The sequence below is a fragment of the Pan paniscus genome, chromosome 1, assembly GCF_029289425.2.
Source record: "Pan paniscus chromosome 1, NHGRI_mPanPan1-v2.0_pri, whole genome shotgun sequence".
NCBI classification, from domain to species: domain Eukaryota; kingdom Metazoa; phylum Chordata; class Mammalia; order Primates; family Hominidae; genus Pan; species Pan paniscus.
The window spans coordinates 106,353,616-106,374,198 of NC_073249.2; the positions used below are offsets into that span (position 1 = coordinate 106,353,616).

The 20,583-nt window shown below is 37.4% G+C and overlaps 1 protein-coding gene across 11 annotated transcripts in view; it reads right to left on the bottom strand.

Annotated features, from left to right (window-relative positions):
• Positions 1-2,198: 2,198 nt before the first annotated feature.
• Positions 2,199-20,583, bottom strand: part of PHTF1 (putative homeodomain transcription factor 1) — a 62,931-nt gene continuing 44,546 nt past the window's right edge. For 8 of the 11 annotated variants that reach the window (XM_024925987.4, XM_034930320.3, XM_055114125.2 and 5 more), the window contains 12 exons: positions 18,777-18,936; positions 17,707-17,880; positions 17,513-17,602; positions 16,025-16,246; positions 12,361-12,489; positions 11,657-11,929; positions 10,436-10,567; positions 9,851-9,937; positions 6,556-6,711; positions 5,465-5,560; positions 4,034-4,159; positions 2,199-3,503 (listed from right to left, as the gene is read on the bottom strand). In XM_024925987.4, coding sequence (XP_024781755.4) covers positions 3,483-3,503; positions 4,034-4,159; positions 5,465-5,560; positions 6,556-6,711; positions 9,851-9,937; positions 10,436-10,567; positions 11,657-11,929; positions 12,361-12,489; positions 16,025-16,246; positions 17,513-17,602; positions 17,707-17,880; positions 18,777-18,936 — 1,666 coding nt within the window. In that variant the 3' untranslated portion in view covers positions 2,199-3,482. Of the gene's footprint in view, positions 3,504-4,033; positions 4,160-5,464; positions 5,561-5,784; positions 6,004-6,555; positions 6,712-7,318; positions 7,588-9,850; positions 9,938-10,435; positions 10,568-11,656; positions 11,930-12,360; positions 12,490-16,024; positions 16,247-17,512; positions 17,603-17,706; positions 17,881-18,776; positions 18,937-20,583 lie in introns of those variants that run through there. The other 3 variants (XM_055114126.2, XM_063606213.1, XR_004664616.3) reach the window with 2 other exon arrangements.

Sequence of the window (20,583 nt, forward strand, 5' to 3'; positions counted from 1 at the left end):
ATTGCTTCAGTAAATGGAGAAAAACTAAAGGCTGCTCTTGCCCACCTAGCAAAGCTTAAAAGCAAGCCTTGAAATAATCAGACTGTTTCCAATAACTTTACAGTGTTCCAAAACAAAGCTCTCAAGAATATTTAAAAGACTACCAAGAATACACAAATACACACAAAAACCAACAGCATAAAATTCATAGCCAATAAAAAATTACCAGGCATGCAAAACAGCAGTACAATGACCCAAAATGTGGGGGGGAAATGACCCCAATAACTGTTTTAATATCTTTATATACTATTCCTATTATAAATGTATTATGTTAAATGAGGTAGAGAAAAGAATACTCATGTTAAAGATAGACATGGAAGATATAAAAAAGACCAAAATCAAACTTCTAGAGATGAAAAATGTATAGGATGGGATCAATAGCAAATTAGTGCAAAAAAAAGCAAACTTGAAGGCACAGCAAAAGAAACCATCCAAAATTAAAACAAAGAAAAGGTTGGAAAAACATATAAAGCATCAATGAGTTGAGGAACAACTTCAAGCAGTCTAATATACTGTAAATTTGAGTCCCAGAAGGAAGAAGAGTAGATTGTAGAAAATTTATTTTAAGGAATAGCAAAAATTTTTCCAAACTGTATGTGAAAATAGAAAACTACATATAAAATAATATGATTACAAACCCACAGATCCAGTAAGTTCAACAAACCCCAAGCACAGAACACATGAAGAAAGCTAAACCAATGTACACTATAATTGAATTGCACAAATTCAATGGTAAAAAGAAAAATCTTAAAAGTAGCCAGAGTTTAAAAAAAAAAAAAGAAAGAAAAAAGACACTTAACATACAGAGGAGCAAAGATTAGAGTGACTGTAGACTTCTTGTCAGAAACAATGCAACAACCCAGGAGGTAACAGCACAACCACATCTTTACACCTAGAATTTTATACCCAGCAAAAGTATCTTTCAAACATAAAGATTTAAAATCTTTCTCAATAGGGTAGGCCTACACACCTTGCTAAAAGGATTTTGGATTTTTATCTTCAAAGTGCTAGTAAGTCACTGATGGATTCTAAATGATGAGACTTACATTTCAGAAAAGACATATTACATTTTTGAGATGAGTGGGTTAGGTGTGGGGGAAAGAGGAATCAAGCATACATAAGAGCAGAGATAGCAGAAACTTGCTCAAAAAACAAAGGATGCTGACTTAAATAAGAGCAGTGGCAGTGGGGAGGAAGAAGAGTGGACTGATGAGAAAGATATCTAGAAGATAATTATTCAAAGACTCAGTGATTGATTGGATGTGAGGTATGAGGAAGAAAAATGAGTCAAGAATCATTCCTAAGTTTCTGATATGATTAACTATACTTACATATAATTTTACCCACCTGAAAAATAATTTAAACCAATATACACCATCAAAACCACAACTGAAGCAATCCACACAATTGAATTAATATACTCTAAACACTGCTTTTAAACTAAGAATTAACTGTGTAAAAGTTGTACATAAAAATAGAACAGCATTTTTGTAGAAGAAAAAGATGAAGGCATCAGTTTTCATTTGAAATCTGCAGTGAGCTCAATTTTGGATTTGAGATCACTGCTACTGTTCCCTATGGAAACAGTAAAAACATGGTTTCTATGAACCATCTGTTGAGATGCTGAAGTGCTTCTACAGAACACTGCCTTCTAAAGGTTTATCACTATAATGGAGTTTTGCCATTTAAAAAATTATAACTCATGTATAAAAGGCTGCATATTTTTGGTAATCAACTTCTAGTTCAGCAACCTTGCTTTCCATGTTTCTATCTTCACAGTTAGGAATTATCAGTGAGATTTTTTTTAAGGACTTTAAATAGTAGTAACACATTTATTGTAGATTTGCTGAGTACTAAATACTTTACAATGTGCAAGTACCTTACATGACAACCTCATTTAATCTTAACAACCTTATTATGTAGTTATTATCCCCACTTGTAGTTATTATCCCCATAAATGGGTTAACAAGTGAGAAAATTGATATACAAAGAGCTAATATGCGGCAGGGCCAAAGATTTGAACCCAGAAAGGTCTGACCTCAATCCCTGGACTCTTCAGAGATCCACCTCTAAACCTCACAAATATTCCTGCTTATTAGAAAATGTGTAACTGATCCTCTGATTTTGAATGAATACATGCTTTACATGTAATAACCAAGTTTCTAAATTATGTTTATTTAAAACTTCACAAAACCTTATCATTAAAATGTTCAAGCTTTCAATTTGCCTCAAAGAGATTCTTGCAAATTAGCCAGGTGTGGTGGCAGGCACCTGTAATCCCAGCTACTCGAGAGGCTGAGGCAGGAGAATCACTTGAACCCAGGAGGCAGAGGTTGCAGTGAGCCAAGATGGTGCCACTGCACTCTAGCCTGGGCAACAGAGTGAGACTCTGCCTCAAAAAAAAAAAAAAAAAAAAAGAGAGATTCTTCAAAGCAGGTAACTTAATGAGCAAGAATTATAAGTAGACAGAGCTTTCATTAACATATGTATATGCATGTGTATAACAGGATGCTGCATTACAGAACCTATATCATCAGAGGCATGGCATGGCCGATTATAGACACTGAGGACCTGAAAATGTACGGAGGGTTTAATACATTAAGTTGCACAACTGATAAACTATCAATGATGCTTGTGATAGGACACATAGCACTGTGTTAGGAACCACAACTCAGATGATCTATATGGAAACAATGCTTCCATGGCTTCCACATAGAACGTGGAAACCATGTTGTATGATGGAAATGGATGAGTAGGCATATACTTAAATTTTTCATGCTGAATTACATGGCATATTGTACGCATGCATCGTTCGCCAACAACTATACAGTTATTAACTCAAAATCGTAAACGAACAAAACATTTCTCCACAGTTTAACAGAAACTCACAGTTTAAAAGTTAATTTTCTTCCTTCAACAACAAAGAAAACCTAGAAACTGAAAGTCTCCAGTAAAGTTCTTTTATTCGGATTTAACCTAAAATAGTTCGCTTGATCTCTCTTTGATAGAGAAATGAAATCTCCAGTTCTATAGACTATAATGGAAAAGTATTGAATTTGCATATTTCCAATAAAAGATATTTGCTTCATGCTTTGGGCATCTATCATAGTTGCCCAAAAGACTATGTCCAGTAAACATAACTGTCACAGTACTGAAGCGCAAACTTACAAAATTGTCCTTGTGTTACCACAGCACACACAGTCTTTAGTCAGCTGACTATTCATGTTGTTTGAAAAGCATGAAAATACAGGTTTTTAGCATGCACACCCAGTTGGAAAAGGACTTGCTCCTCCGGAAACACCATTCATTCGCTTTGGCAGAGCTGAGAGCACCTGTGCATGTGAACAAGCAGGTGGGTATCTCACTGGTTTCTGCAGTCATCACTTTCCTTGATAGGTAAGTTTTGACACCAGCCAGGGGAGACTCCAGGCATTTAACTCAGCTTATGATTTAATTTTCCACAGCTAAGAGAACAAAATCACCAAAATAAGTTAGTTCTAGGAAAACCAGGTGGGATTTATAGGTACACTTAGATGACTATAAACTAAGAATCCTTTATAAAAGAAGAAAATGTATCAAGTCTGGCAATAGCAACCATAGAACATCATAGAGAAAAAACATTTAAAACTTCCAGGATCAAAAATAATACAATGCAGTTCATGTACTGGTTTTCATTCATTCTACATCTGTACATTCCCCAGGATCAGAGTAAGACCATTACCCAGCTCAGGCTATTAAACTGATATGAAATTCAAACTTCATTTTTTTTGTTCCATTCAAGAGCACTGTCTGTTATATTTGTGTAAAATGAGAAAACCGAAGCTGAAAAGCCTGTGGACCACCAATCAAAATGCCTATTTCTTTACCTCAAGAGTTATTTGCATGCTAGAAACACACACACACACACACACACACACACACGTGTGAAGAACACAGATTTCTGTACATAGTAATTTTTAAGACTAGGATGCTACAGAGTGGTGGTGATACTTACTCTTATATTAAATCCTAGAAGATCACTTATAACACCTGAGACAGCAGAAAGGATAACTACTCTTGTGATATTGTAGATTAAGGGATTCATTGTCAGTCCATAGAGTCTAAATGGTGTGTCCAGCTCCTACAAAAAACATCAAAGAATTGAAATGAGATACATGTTTTCTCATAGCTACTCAGTGACTTCTTGCTGTGTTTTGTCTTGGGTATAGATGAATGCTTAAGGCTGTCTTTCCTTAATATTCAAAGAGCTACCTTCAAAAAATCCATAATGTGTTCTCACCTACTTTTCTACTAACTAAGATTTTTTTAGGTGGATTTGAGCAATATGTCATTTGTAGTTTTATGTATATATATATATGTATATATACACACACACACACACACACACACATATAAAAATATGACAGACATCAGCAATCATCAGAACCTGGGTAACAAAATTGGAAATTTTTTCACAGTAGTTATTAACCCAAAACCATCACGTCAGCATTTTGAATCTACACAGCCTAGTATCTATCTCTTACTGGGTTCTGAGAAGTAAAACATTAATTAATGTATTTAAAACAGGTTAACTCACTTTATTTTTCTGGTATAAAACCACCACATGGTGGCCATAGCTAGAGCTTGGGTCCTCTACATGGAGAGTCTGGTATGGGTCTTTAGGCCATGGTCACTAAATTCCTGATAGGGAGACTTGGTGAATATGTCTCTTACCAGAGGTTGGGGGTGAAATAGCTGTAGGTCTTGGAGATGGCATCAAAGGTGCCCTTGGCAAAATTGGCCAGGGTAGCAGCGCAGTCCCCAGTCAAAGTGCAGCAGTGGTGGGTAACCACCATCAGCAGCAGGTTCCTGGGCACAGGGGCCAAGACAGTAGCAATGCCTCTGGAGGCAGGGATGAGGCCACCAGCACAGAGATGCAGGCTGCCAGTCACCTTGCAAGGGTAGGTAGTGTGAGTGTGAGGCTTGCTAATCTTGTTCCCCCAGTAGTCTCCTCACACAGGGAGGATAAAGAGCTTGACCATGATTATAGCCCCATGGATGGTGCTGGCTACCTCCTTGGAGCACTAACACCCAGACCAACATAGCCGTTGTAGTCCTCAATGGTGACAAATGCCTTGAACCTGGTCCTTGATGCACAGAGAAGAGGCAGATCTCCTCCAGGGACTTGATCTTCATGTCCTTGACCAGATGGCCCAACTTGGTGATGGGGAGCCACTCTTTGTCCTTAACCTTGCCTCCAGGAGCTCTGTGACCTCAGCTCTGGTCCTAACCACCACTGTGACCCCTACCCCTGATGCCACTGTGGAAGAGTCCACTTCCAGGACCCCTCCCAACCCAAGGTATCATCTGCCATTTAATGTTTTCTTAGAGAAAAGACTGATTTAACTCAAATGATAGTAAAAGTGTATCATAGCCTATGACTTACTTTCAACAACTTGGTGGACAGCTTTAATACATTGTTTACTAGAGTAAGCTGTTCTTTCTTATTTGGCTTTTTTTCCATCTTAAGATATAAATTAATCTAAGGGAAGGAATAGAAATTAAGGTAAATTTCTTGGAAAAAATATATATACTGCATAAAATCTGGCATATTTCAAAGGTCATGTTTTCAAGTAAAATAAATTTTGAAATTCCAATAGCTATTGCTACAGAGAACGTATGTCATGTGCTCTAGCCCCCATTCCTGATCAGTCTCCCTCTGGCAAAGAAAAACTATTTAGTGATGAAAAATTAATGATGAAGCAATTTAAATATCAAAACAATGAAAAATTTTAATATTACTTGCAACATAACATAATTAGCACGTAAGCACCTTGAGTTCAAAACCTCTATCTTATTCATCTCACTATCCCCCTAGATAATCTAACATCCTCATTAAACATTTATGGAACGGAAGAAGATAGCTCCTTTTACTTTACTAATTCCTTATATTTTGCCTTGTAGGAAAAATTCTCCATGATGATTCTAAGACAAAAAAAAAAAACAAAAACGAATGATAAATGTTTTTATTCAAAGTTTATGGAAAAACTTGAAATTAAAAACAAAATTTAAAAAACTTTATACTACTCTGTATTTACAAGAGATATTTCTCAATCTTAGTGTCTATTCACATACTGAAAACCAAGTATCTTCCAAACACTGAATAATGTATTCTATGTCTAATACAGAAGAATTCAAGAAGCTTATTATACATGCTAAATGCCAAGTACTCTAAAGATCTAATACTTGACATAGAATATGAGATTAAAAGCATGCTCCATTACCACCAATAAAAATCTCTCCATAGTATACAAAGTCTTTTCAATCCATTAGATCTTAATTCTCACAGAGCAGGAGGAGATATTACATCCATTTTATTAGGGATAAGCAACTACAGAGCAGCAAAGTGACTTGTGAGGTCCTGTAGCTAGAAAGTGACAGCTAGACAGTGATTAAACCCTGAATCCTCTGCAGGAACCTTACAGCGTATTATGCTACCCCTAACCACTAAACCCAATTGACAGGACTGATCAATACCTGTTCTGTAAGTAATATTGAAACATTGCTGTATTTCTTATTGGTTTCAGACCCCAGTGAGGCCAGACGCAATAAAAAAAGTAGTAAAGCTGTTTCCCAGATCAAAAACTCCCAGTTATAAGCATCATTCAGGAAAGTTTTATGTCCTTGGAGAACCTATACAAAGGATAAAAAAAAAGTTAAGTTTTTCATTTACCTTAAAATCATGTAATTACTCTTTTACTCTGTCAATTTAAGAACATTTCCAAAAATCCAATATTTTAATACTGAAAGCAGAAGAGCTTTAATACTCATAAACTATTACCTATTTATTTAATCACTATATATTTCTCTAAGTTTTCTAGATTTTCTCCTTTAGCAAGGGTCTAGAAGTAACAAAGAAGGAAAATACCACAAATAAAATAAGACAAATGCATTTGCAGCTACTTTAACTATCAGTGTGTCCACTCGCAACTATATGGCAACCATTATTCAAAGTAATAACTTTGCTTTATGTCAAGTGAGCTCCCTAAAACATGTGGCTCATTCCACTGGTATGACTAGAAAATCCTAAGGATCAGTTCTTTATTCTGTTTTAGGCTCCAAATAACAATAGCAGCAGCAACTACCATTTATTGAGTGCCTATTATGTGTCAAATTTTCCGGTAAAAGGTTTTTGTTTTTGTTTTTAAATTTGTTGATTTAAAAGTAAAGAAATTTACTCAAACAAGCCCAAAGTAAGATGGAATTTACTGAAAAACATACAGATAATGCTCACAGAAACCTTGTGAAAAACAGGAAGTCACCAAGCAGCTGCCCTCTCCATCTCGCTTCCCCCAGGGCTACGTAGGCTCCCATCTCCACTCCTCTTAGACAGCTCCATTGCCTTACAAGACCTTTGTTTTCTGCCTCCCCACTGAGTTTGACTCATATTAGCTTTGGCTTGTCATGGCACCCTAGCAGCAGACTTCTCAAGATAAAATGTGGAAATCAGAAAGCAATAGAATCCTAAAAGTGCTGAAAGGAAATAACTGGCAACCTGGAATTCAATTCCTGGTAAAAAAAAAAAAAAAAAAAAAAAAAAAAAAAAAAAAAAAAATCATTCAAAAGTGAAAGTGATAAAATATATTTTCAAACAAGCAAAAACTGAGGGAATTCATCACCAGCAGACTGGCACTAAAATAAATACTAAAGGAGTTACTCAGGTAGAAGGAAAATAATCCCAGAGAGAAACACAGAAATTCAGGAAATAAAAAGCAATGGAAAAGGTAAATATGTGAGTAAATATGATTAATTACACAAAACAATAATAATTACACCTTGTGGTTTTAAAATATATGTAAAATTAAGGTGAAGGACAATAATACAAAAGGTGAAGAGGTAAATGGGATAAACTGTTCTAAGGGCCTAGCATTATCAAGAGCGTGATCAATTAATCAGTTTATTAGACTATAAAAAATTAAGCATGCATGTTGTAATCTCTTTACTACTTACAACAATAGTAAAAGAATATATAACAAGTTAATAGGATTAAGTGGAATATTTAAAAATATTTGGTTAATAAAAAGATGACAAGAGGAGTGAAAAAGGAAAATTAGCAGGTAGAAAAAGTAAGAACCAAATATATTTGTGGTTACAGTAACAACATTAAGTTTAAATGGGCCAGACACTCCAAAATCTAAGACTGTGAGGATGGATTAAAAAAACAAGCAACCAACTGGGCACAGTGTCTCATGCCTGTAATCCCAGCACTCTTGGAGGCCGAAGCAGGAGGATCCCTTGAAGCCAGGAGTTCGAGGCCAGCCTGGGGAACAAAGCCAGACTCCACTTCTATGAAAAATTTAAAAATTAGCCAGGCTAGGTGGCATGTGCTTGTAGTCCCGGCTACCAAAAACAAAAAGGAAGAAGAAGAACGAACGAACAAACACCAAGCAATCATAAGAGGAAATACTGATTATGAGAGACACACCTAAAATATAAGAACAAAAGAATAAAAACAGGTAGACAAAGATATAACATGTAGAAATGAATCAAGACAGCTGGTGCAATGAAATTAACATCAAATCAATAAGAAACATTACAAATAGAGACATTTTGTAGGGTCATGAAAGGCAAAGCCTGACATTTTTCCAGATTAAAGGAGACTAAAGAGACATGACAATTACATGCAATATGTAATTCTGAATTGGATCCTGGATTCAGAAAAAATAAATAAATCACTATAAAGGACATAAAAGTCAACTGCCCAAAAAGATGGATAACAAAGCTAAATCTGGATGTACCCAGTTACACATAAAGCAAAAACTGACAGAAGAGGAAACACAGACAAATCCACAATCAGACTTAAACACACCTCCACCAATGGCTGACAGAATAAGCAGACCAAAAAATTCAGTAAGGATGTAGGTAATTTGACACATAAAGGACACTGCTCTCAACAATGACAGAATACAAATCTTGTCAATGTGCTAATGGAAAATTTAATAAAACTGAATGTATGCTGGATAACAAAGTAAACCTCTACATATTTCAAAGGACTGAAAATATTCAGAGTATGCTTTGACCACAGTAGAATTACATTAAAATTCAATAAAATTCAAAAAGTATAAGATAAACCTGTAACTTCTTTTAATGCAGAAAGCACGGAAGTGCTTTACAAAAAGCAGACCCTGTCAAAAGGATACAGGAGGGGGTTTCTAGGGGCTCCCACTGGCCAAATTTAGGACAATGTAGGCAGCAAAGCAAATATAGTAACAGATTTTTTTTTTTTTTTTTTCATGGAGATGGGTCCTCATTATGTTGCCCAGGTTGGTCTTCAACTCCTGGCCTCACGCAATCCTCCCACATTAGCCTCCCAAAGTGCTGGGATTACAGGTGTTAAGCTGCTATGCCCAGCCTATAGTAATAGATTTTAACCCACTGTATAAAAATGAGAATACATGATTCCACAGTATAATAAATAAATGAATGAATAAATAAGAGGGAAAGAAATGAAAGATCTACCTTGGAGTGACAACTAATAAATACAGAAGGAATAATGTAGTCAGAAAATCAGTTATTTTGCAATCATATGATAGTTTTATTATCAATTAATAATTACCAACTAAAATTAGAGCAATCTTACAGTTTGAAAGGACTTCAGAATTACTTGTATTCCCATTTTGAAAAGTTAGAAAAATTACCAAACATCCAAAATAGTAAAAAATGTGGATGCATTAAAAATACATACTTAAGGACAGTGACCTAAGTCTAAAACAGAAAGTAAACTCTATAATAGAATTTTCATTTTTCCTTAAAGCAGATGTGAAACTTTTACCTGAGCACAACAAATGAAAGCAATCGAAAGTGTCAGTAGGAAAACCGAGGATACAACCACATCAACTGAACGCTGTGGCCCCCGTCTCTGTGGAGTGAGACACATGTGTTAATGTTTTAGTTACTGGCAGACAGCAACCGCCCTCACATTATTAACACTCTGAATTGTACTACATTCGTGTGAAAATAATGTTTATAAGAAGTTTCTGAGATAGGATTTTAACATATTTTGGACGTCATCAACTTTAAGTACTGAAATCCATGCATTTCCAAATTAAGGGTGACTGATTCATTGACATACTTTCGGCTGGAGTATTTCCCAAAAAAGTCAGAAAAATATAAACTATTTAATTGTCACTTTGCCCCTAGGAAATTTAGATTTTCTTTTCCCTTTCTAAGCTCTTCTTTACCTACCCCTACCAGCTTTGCAGAGAGATGACATCCAACTTGCTGTCCAGCAAGTCTGTCAGCTGCTGCTATAATCTGCCTGACACCCAGAACTACACTGTCTACTGAGTAACTGCTGCCAGGAGCTTCAGTGAGCATATTCTTGCACATACTCGATTGTTAATCAAATAAAACTCACCTTTAGATAGGAACGCAGTGATAACCATATTTTAATATTCTCCACCTTCTTAAGTCTGAAATGAGGTATTTCATATTTCCTAGCTTTCCTGGCAGAAGTAATATGGCTGAAGAGTTTTGCAAATAAAAATCTCTAGAAGAGGTTTAAAAAAAATCACAGTGAAATGTATGTATGTGTCTGTGTATTCATATAATTGCCAACGATATTCCCAGAATACAAAAATGTTAAAAAGAATGAAGTTCTAATCAGTGTTCAGTAAGATGGGCAGTGAAAATTTTCATTAATAGCTCATTACCCTGTTGTTTCCAAAGCACATTACATAGTAATATACTTCTTCACAATGTGGTACACTCAACATTTGCAAGGAATATTCTTTGGAGACCCCCAAAGAATGGTTGGTGTTTATGGATCCACTACTTCACAAACTCAAATGTTTATACATGATTCTGGCTTATTCTCAAATTTCCATTCAAAATCACATTTCTGGGGCTGGGCATGGTGGCTCACGCCCTGTAATCCCAGCACTTTGGGAGGAAAGACGGGCGGATAACTTGAGCCCTGGAGTTCGAGACAAGACTGGGCAACAAAGTAAGACCTCACCTCTACAAAAATACAAAAAATTAGTCGGGTGTGGTGGCGCAGGCCTGTAGTCCCAGCTACTGGGGAGGCTGAGCTGGAAGGACTGCTTGATCCTCAGGAGGTCAAGGCTGGAGTGAGCCGTGATCACACCACTACACTCCAACCTGGGCAATAGAACAACACCTGGTCTCAAAAAAAAAAAAATAAAATAAATCACACTTCTTCTGCATATCACCAATATTTTAAACCCTCCATCCATAATTTTTATCAAATTTCAATAAATTTATTTCTCACTTGGCCATTTTTCACAAAAACATTATCACATGTAGATAATTATTTTATTCTATGGATAAAAAACAAAAAAGGGACACTGAGGTGCAGATGCTAAGCAGTCGGCTAGGCTCACTCACTGGCTAAGCCACTTATTCTACACATGAGACCTGGCAAAATTTCAGATTACAACGTGTAATATGTAAATAGTCAATAACACAAACAATAAATTCACAAATATCAAAAGTCCACTTATCAATCCTTTATTGCCCACATCAACTTGAAGAGAGACCAAATCAAGAGAACAAAAGCAACTCAATGGAATATCATATACAAAAACAGGTAAAAAATTTTCCTTATTTCTCCACTGACCTGTTTATATGTTCTCTCTGCCACACACATCATGAAAAAAAACATCCAAGTAAGACACAATCTTTCAAAAAAATTAATTATGGACAAAACAATAATAGGTGTAACAGGTGGTGCCCCACAAAAGAGAGTCAAGATCTCCTCAGCTGAAATGGACTTTAGTTGGTCAAGGCTCTTCTCACGGAAAAGTCGATGTAAGAATGGAAAAAATGCTAATCCAATAGTGACAACATTTCCCAGCATCTGATAACCTACTCCTTGCTGATAGGCATTGACCTGTGAATTAATTTAAAATTTCCACGATTATTGTGTTAGCTAAATGGAGTTACAAAACAGTATTTATCAAACACTATTTAGACTATTAAAAACACATTCTAAAAGTATAAATACAAATGACATACAGATTTATGACTTTCAAATCTTATTAAAAATTGGGATTCAATGAGATAAGGAATATCTGTAGAGCATACCTGAACAGTTGATTATGTTAATAGAGACCAGGTATAACAAATAATGTATATACTACCATGTAAAGACTCTGACTACAAAATTACATATATATGTTAATAATGTTATTATATATAATATGATATATATGTGCTTCAAAAGCAGAGTCATACTGTTTTAATCACTAAGAGATTCTTATAAAATAGCTCCTGATCACTTCGTATATTTTTTGAAAAATCTGAAAACATATTCAGTCTTACCCTGCTCATGATGATGCCACTTATTTCCAACACAGACATATCCATCTTTTTGCACTCATTCCCCTCCCAGATTATTGCACTAACTCGATCAGAGGAAGGACTTGAATTCTGAAGCCAGAATAAATGATTCTGAGAAGAAAAATATAAAATTGTTTCTATCCATGCCTTCTTGCCTCCATTAGTTTTTCTTTCCCAGGCTCCATTCATTTGCCAACACTCTAATAACCACCTCTATAATGCTGGTCCTTTCTTTTTTTTTTTTTTTTTTTTTTTGAGACAGGGTATCACTATGTTGCCCAGGCTGGTCTCAAACTCCTGGGCCCAAGCAATCCTCCCATCTGCCTCTCTCTATACAGCCTTCTGTGTAGCAAGGACCATAGGCACATACCACCATGGCTCGCTAGGTCCATTTTTCCTTACTAAGCCATTCTCTCATCTAGAGAGAGACTAAATGTCTTCTGTTATGAGGAGAGATAGCAGTCCATGATCTCCAAGGTTGCTTCCCTCTCTAAAGGTATGGAAGTGAGGATAAGCTTAGTGTAGTCATGGGCTATTAAGAAAGAATTTCTAGAGCTACGAGATTACACTGGGAGTAATAGGAAGTAAAGGAAGAGAGATACTAAAAGGCCTTATAGATCACATGAATGACTGAGGAGTTAAGTCTGTTTCTGGTCTAACCAGGACACAAAATTAGTGAGGCTTAGAAAAGCTCAAGTGGAGACAGTCACAATGAAAACAGCTCCCTCTCCTCCTCTGCCATATCATGTCTTATTCTTTAAATACTAGCTCAAGTCCCATTTCACCAACATGGTCCTCTCTGACAGCCTCAGTCTTACTAACTTTGCCCTTCTCTGAAATGAAAAACTTCTACAGTCTGTATCAGACAAATTAACATCTTATTATATGGTGCTTTTATGTTGTCCTCTATTTGTTTCCTATATAATTATCTTGTTCCCAAACTAAAAGATAACCTTCTAGAAAAGGACCATCTGGCATATTTTTTCTCTTCTACCACCATGCTTAGCATAATGCCAACAAGCATTTATTGATTTGAATCACTGATTTGATTGATTCACTGACTTATACAATTCATATTAAGCACCTACTATGTATCATGCCTGTGGATAAAATGGAGAACAAGATAGATGTCCTTGCTATCAAAGAGCTTATAGACTTCTGAAGGAAGTTACTATACAGCATGGTAAGGAAAGGCAAGAGTGCTTTAGGAGTATATAAGAAAGGCTTCCTGAAGGAAGCATCACTCAAGCCAAGACCTGCCTGGAAATAAAAAGGAATGAACCAAAAAAATTGGCATTAGAGAAAATTATGTCCCAGGCAAAGAAACCTGTATGCATAAGGGCCCAGAGGCACATGAGGCCTGGTACATATCAGAAACAAAGAAGGTTAGTTGAGTCGAAGTTCACCATGTGAGGAGGAGGGAGGGAATGGTCAGAGATGAGACTGTATTAGAACAAATAAAGGAACAGAAGCAAGCAATCCAGAAAGAAGAAAAAAGGATTTTAAAGGAAGTGGCATTATCAGATTTGTATTTTAGAATTATCACTCTGGCTGTAGCAAGGAAAATGAAAGGAACAGAGGCAACCCTACAGAAGCTACTGTAATGATCCAGTTGAGATAAAATGATGGCCTGCACCAAGCAGGGTGACCAGAAACAGAGAGATGCAGGTATTTAGACAGCTGAATCAAAAGAACATAAGCGATTAAGGGTGGAAAGAATGGGGCCAGCTGGGCGTGGTGGCTCACGCCTGTAGTCCCTGTACTTCCGGAGGCCGAGGTGAGTGGATCACTTGAGGTCAGGAGTTCGAGACCAGCCTGGCCAACACAGCGAAACCCCATCTCTACTAAAAATACAAAAATTAGCCAGGTGTGGTGGCAGGCGGCAGGCACCTGTAATCCTAGCTACTCAGGAGGCTGAGGCAGGAGAAACACTTGAGCCTGGAAGGCGGAGGTTGCAATGAGCTAAAATTGTGCCAGTGTACTCCAGCCTGGGTGACAGAGTAAGACTCCATCTAAAAAAAAAAATGGGGTCAAGAATGACTTCAAGCTTTTTGACTTGGGTGGGTAGTGTGGTATTAAGAAATACAGGGAATAAAAGAAGAATAGGCTACGTGAACAGGATTGGAAAATGATTTATTGCATTTGACATGGTGAGTTTACCACACTCAATTATTCTTATATATGTCTTAAAATTATACTGCAAATCTCAAAGGAGGGGAGTGCTACGGAGATCAACATCATCATGATACTATGCATAACTACTGAAAACTAATGTAATTTAGATGAATCTTCAGACTGAATGCAAAAAATATTTAGCCTCACTGCAAAATCAGAAAAAGTAGCATAAAATTTTAATGAGAGCCAGGTATGGTGACTCACCCCTGTAATCCCAACACTTTGGGAGGCTAAGGTGGGAGGACTGTTTGAAGCCAGGAGTTAAGACCAGCCTAAGCAACATAGTGCGACCCTGTCTCTACAAAAAATTTAAAAATTAGCCAAGCATGGTGGCTAATCAGGAGGCTGAGGTGGGAGGATCACTTGAGCTGGAGAGGTTAAGGCTGCCGTGAGTCATGATTGCACCACTGCACTCCAGCCTGGGCAACAGAGTGAGCTCTGTCCCAAAAAAGAAAAAAGAAAACTTTAATGAGAAAATTTACACTGTTTCTTGTTCATTTTTTAAAAATTATATACATTTAATGAAGCGATTTTTTAAATGAAAATGTATAACCTAAATCAATGGTATTTTTGAATCAAGAATATTTGACAATTAAACAAATATATATCCATCATCCACTATTTGCAAGACAATGTGGAAATATTTAGCCTAAAGAACAAAAACCTAAGAATCATAACAATCATTGACATTAAGCAACTGAAAGGTTGATAAGAGAACTATTTCTTCATCATTCAATCTATCCACAAGTGGAATAAGCTGTATCATTAAATAACAAGCACTCCAGCTCCAGAAGTATTTAAGAGGCCAATTGATCATCTGATGGAGATATAAATAAGAATGCTAACATTTATTGGGTATTTACTCTTGCCAGGTATTATGCTATGTACTTTATATTATCTCATTAGCTATTTCACACTATTCCTAAGAAGTAAGAACTATTATCACCACACAACAGATAGTAAAAAATTTACACAGATGTAGAATGAATCTCTACATTGGTTGGAAGGTTGAAATACCTTCTAATGGCTATCTGATTTTATGATATTAATATAAAACCTGAAATTAAAAGCATTATTTATTTTATGCATTGTTCAAAAAGCAAGCAATACCATTTCCTAGTAATTCATATGTAACACTGTGATGTTCATGAAAATATAAGGTATATTCTCTATATGCAAACTCTACTCATACAAAATATAAAATACACATTAAGGACCATTCTAAGGAAAATAATAAGAAAAAGTAATATACAGAAAAATTTAGGTTAGGGCAACTCTAGATTACTTCTCCCTGAGTTCTAATCCCAACATCTTCACTTATAGACTATGCTCAGTTTCCTCACCTCTAAACTGGGGATAATAATAGTATCTACCCTACAGGATTATTGTAAAGTTAAATGAGATGACAGAGTGCCTGACACACAGTAAGAACACAATAAATACTAGCTATTCTTATCATGTCTGCACAGACCTGCTGAAAAACATCCTCTTTGGGGTCACGTTTGGTCCCTGAGTGAAGGGTATTCACATGGGCCCCCTCACTGTCACTGGTGACAGATGACCGGCACTCTGGGCCATGTAGCAGGTCGTCCCATAACATATCCTCAGTCTCCGAGTCATGGCGGGTGCTTTCTGAGTCTCTTCTTGACATGTTGAGGCTTCGAGAGCCACCACTCACACCCGATCTAGAGCCCTTTAAAGGAAAACAAAAAGCAAAAAATGTTATTCATCTTTAAAAATAATTACATGTGAAATAAAATTAAAACAACTTATCTACAGCAATGGCTTGAAAGCCTTCAGAAGTCAATCACCATGAATTCATTTTTTCACAGGGCTTCACGTAACAATAATGCTTTTTTATTTTTTGATACAGGGTCGTGCTCTGTCACCCAGGCTGAAGTGCAGTGGCATGATCATAGCCCACTGCAACCTCAAACTCGGGCTCAAATGATCCTCCTGCCTCAGCCTCCTGAGTAGCTGGCACTACAGGTGCATACCATCACACCCGGATATATATATATATATATTTTTTTTTTTTTTGTAAAGATGTGGTCTCATTTTGTTGCCCAGGCTGGTCTCCGACTCCTGGTCTCAAGCTATCCACCCACCCCAACCTCTCAAAGTGCTGAGATTACAGGCGTGAGCCACCATGTCCAGCCAATAATAGATTTTAATATTTAAATGTTAAACTCTGATGTCTCTAGCAAGCAGTACTCCCTCTAAGAAGCTATTGCCAAGTTATGGAACTGATCAACTAAGGTGTTCTGGAAGGGGAGTGATTCCTGTAAGCACACCAAGATGACCCACTCAATTGGCTTAGCTGAGCTTTTTGACACACACAAAGTGACCCCAACTCTAAATATTGTGAACTTGACTACAGACCTACTCGTGAACAGGATTCAGCTCCAAAACGTTAAAGGATAATCAGTCAAAGAAAAGTACAAACATAAATATGAAAGTTATTCCATGACCACAATTGCCTTGTTAATCAAAATAAAAGAAAAAACCACACCACCACCATCTACTCTGCTCGCCTCTGAGTTACAATTTTCCAAATAATATAATATGCCCTTTAGCTCTCATGATGAGATTTACTACTCCCATCTTTCAGAACTCCTTTCTCAAAAATCTGTCTTCATCAGCATCAATCCAATTTATGATGTTTAAAAATAAACTTCATATGCCAAGTGAATATTTAATAATCTCATTATTTAGGGATTAAGTAACCTCCTGCTGGGCATCATCTGTGATACTTTTAAGCTTAGGGTCAATGTAGGAAAATATTCTTTCTAGGTGTGTAGTCATTAAAAGCTGCTAGATAAGGAGATGGATAATTGGAGACAGGGAAGGGCTGGCAAATATTAACGTAAATGCTACTTTAGGGCAACCAATAAAAAAAGGAATGGATAAAGTTATTACACTCAAAAATATACCTTGATTTCTCAAAGGGATACTTTACCTGGCTGAAGGCTGCTGATTCAAATTCTGATTCAGCCAGACTATCTGAATCCCGCACAATATGACACCACCTTGCAGTGGTTTTCTTTACCTGCCAAAAATCAAACCAACAAGCAATAGGAAAATATGTTAAATGCTTTGTTACTAACTTCAATGATTCAGTCCTATACTTTCATAAACTAAAATAGAAATTACCTGAGAGTTTAGGTGCCTTGAAAGTATTGATTTTCTATTCTTAACTTCACAACCATTGTCACTTGAGGCCCCTTCCACACTCCTACGCAATAATATCATCTGTGTCCGTGCTTCACCATCTTCTTCACTTGACAGGTCATCAGACACCCCATTACCCAAACGCCTAAAAGCCTCCTACAAAGAGAACAGCAATACCTTCACAGGGGACAGCCCAAAATATTCTAATAAGCTGCATGTGTAAAAACAAAAAAAATCATACAAAAACTACCAAGCAGCAAAAGTAAACTAACCCAAAACTGAACAAATCCATATATTACTTAATCTCAATTAAGAAAAATATTAAGTTGAAACTAAATATCCTAAACGAAGAGGCAGTGTTATGTAGTATTCAAAAACCAAGACTCAAGTCAAACTCTAAGCCTGAATCACAGCTCTTCTACTTACTAGATACATAACCTTGAGCAATTTACTAAATCTGTTTGGAGCTGAGTTCCCTCATCCAAAAAGAAATTATAATAAAAGCATCTATTTCACAGGTTTGTTGAAAATAAATGAGATAAGTTAGTATACGTAAAGTACTCAGAACAATGCCTGGTTATAGTAACGGCTCAATAAGTCTTAGACTAAATGCCACAATCTAACCAATAAGAAAACAGTTTAAGACTATAAAAGTGTGTAGCTAGTTTTAGACATAGAGCAGACCATCTCTACTTAAACCTACAAAATAATTTCCCAAACTCTTACTATACTATCACTGCTTCTCTGGAATATGACCCAGCACCCTCTTCACTAATCTGTTTATTAAATCTACCAGCCTACTGCTAAGGCTGGATAACTCGCAAAATTAATAACAAGTCCAGTACTAGAAATTTTAAGACTAAGTTCCAGTCTTCATGTGGTATCTTCTTTTCATAGCCTGTGGTTTTACTTGTTAGGACAAATTTATAAACCTACTAGTACCTATTTTATATCTCTAAGAGAATCTTTTTTTTTTTTTTTTTTTTTTGAGACGTAATAGGAAAATGTTACATGGGGAAAAAAAACCCTCGTTAAATCCATCTAAATCTTACCCTATGGCACTTTTCTCCATCTGAAAATTTTGCTTTCTCTCTTGTTTGCCACATTCTAATCTCTGGTCGACATTGTCTCCTCTTAATGATAGGATGGACACAACTTGGGTCATTGTCAGTTTCAGTCCCTTTGTTAGATATTAATTTTACTCTTTTAATCCTATTTTTTAAAAAAGGAAAAGAAGATTAATTTTTTGAAAGTAACACCTTTCATGAAACCACTTTCTTTTAAGGAATATGCTATATTATTCTGGAAATCAAGAAAATTCAGGAATCATATTTTTCAGGACTTTAGCTTGCTAAGTAAGGGTGTAGAATGAAAAAATATTCACTCACAGACTCAGAATGTGAGTCTATTCTTCAAAGACTCATGCCAATTAACTGAAAGGAAGCATATACTTTTCAGTGTTGCACAAAAGTAGGTTCACAGTCCTCTCCACATCTTCTCAGACACAATGCAACTCCTACCTTATATCGTCTGTTACTGCCACTCCACTAGCCCAGTAGACTTAGGGTGCACATGACCTACTGAGACACCAGCTGGGTGGCCAGGGAGTGCATTTTTGCCACCCTTACTGCAAAGCCAGGCAGAGTTGTTCACAGCCCAGGAAGAGATAGAAGAGTAAAAAGGACTTTGTCTTGCAACTTGGATACCAGCTCAGCCAGAGTAGAACAAGGGACCAGAGTCCTGAGGCCCCCATTCCAGGACCTAGCTTATGGATGACATTTCTAGACACACCTTGGACCAAAATGCAACCAGCACATTTGAAGGGAAGGATCCAGTCCTGGCAGGAGTCATCACCTGCTGACCAAAGAGCCCTTGGGCTCTGTATAATCAACAGTGGTAGCCAGGCAGTACTCACTGTGGGCATTGGGTGAGACTCAGAGCCATGCTGGCCTCAGGAGTGACCCAGTATATTCCCAGCTGTGGTGGCTACAGGGAGAGACTCTTTCTGCTTGAGGAAAAGAGAGGGAAGAGTAAAGGGAACTCTGTCTTACAGGCAGGGTACAAGCTCAACCACAGTGGGGTAGAACACCAAGTGTGCTCTTGAGGTCCCTGATTCTAGGCCTTGGCTCCTGGATGGTATTTCTGGACCCACTCTGGGCCAGAGGGGAGCCCATTGCCCTGAAGGGAGATACCCAGGCCTATCAGCATTGACCACAAGCTGACCAAAGAGCCCTTGGACCTTGAGTGAATATCGGCGACAGCCTTGCAGTACTTGCTGCAGGCCTGGGGCAGCGGTGGCCATGGGGAGAGATTCCTCTGCTTGAGGAAACGGGAGAGAAGAATGAGAAGGAGTTTGTCTTTTGGTTTGGGTGTGAGCTCAGCTGCTGTAGAACGGAATGACAGGAAGATTCCTAAGGTTCTCAATGCCAGGCCCTGATAGCATCTCTGGATCTGCCCAGAGCCAGGGTAACTGGCTGCCCTAAAAGGAAGGACATAAGCCTGGCTGGATTTGCCACCTGCTGATTGTAGTGCCCTTGGGCTTTGAGTAAACATAGGTGGTAGACAGGCAAGTGGTCACCATGTGGACCTTGGGCAAGACCCAGTGCTGTGCTGGCTTCAGGCCTGACCCAGGCCAGTCCCAGTATTAATGGCCACAGGGGTGCTGTGTCACTCCTCCTGGCTCCAAGCAGCTCAGCACAGAGAGAAAGAGACTCCATTTGTTTGGGAGAAAGTTAGGGAAGAGAACAAGAGTCTCTCCCTGGTAATCCAGAGAATTCTCCCAGATCTGACCCAAGACCACCAAGGCAGTAACCTCTACAAGTCTGCAGGAGCCACAACATTACTGGGCTTAGGGTGCCC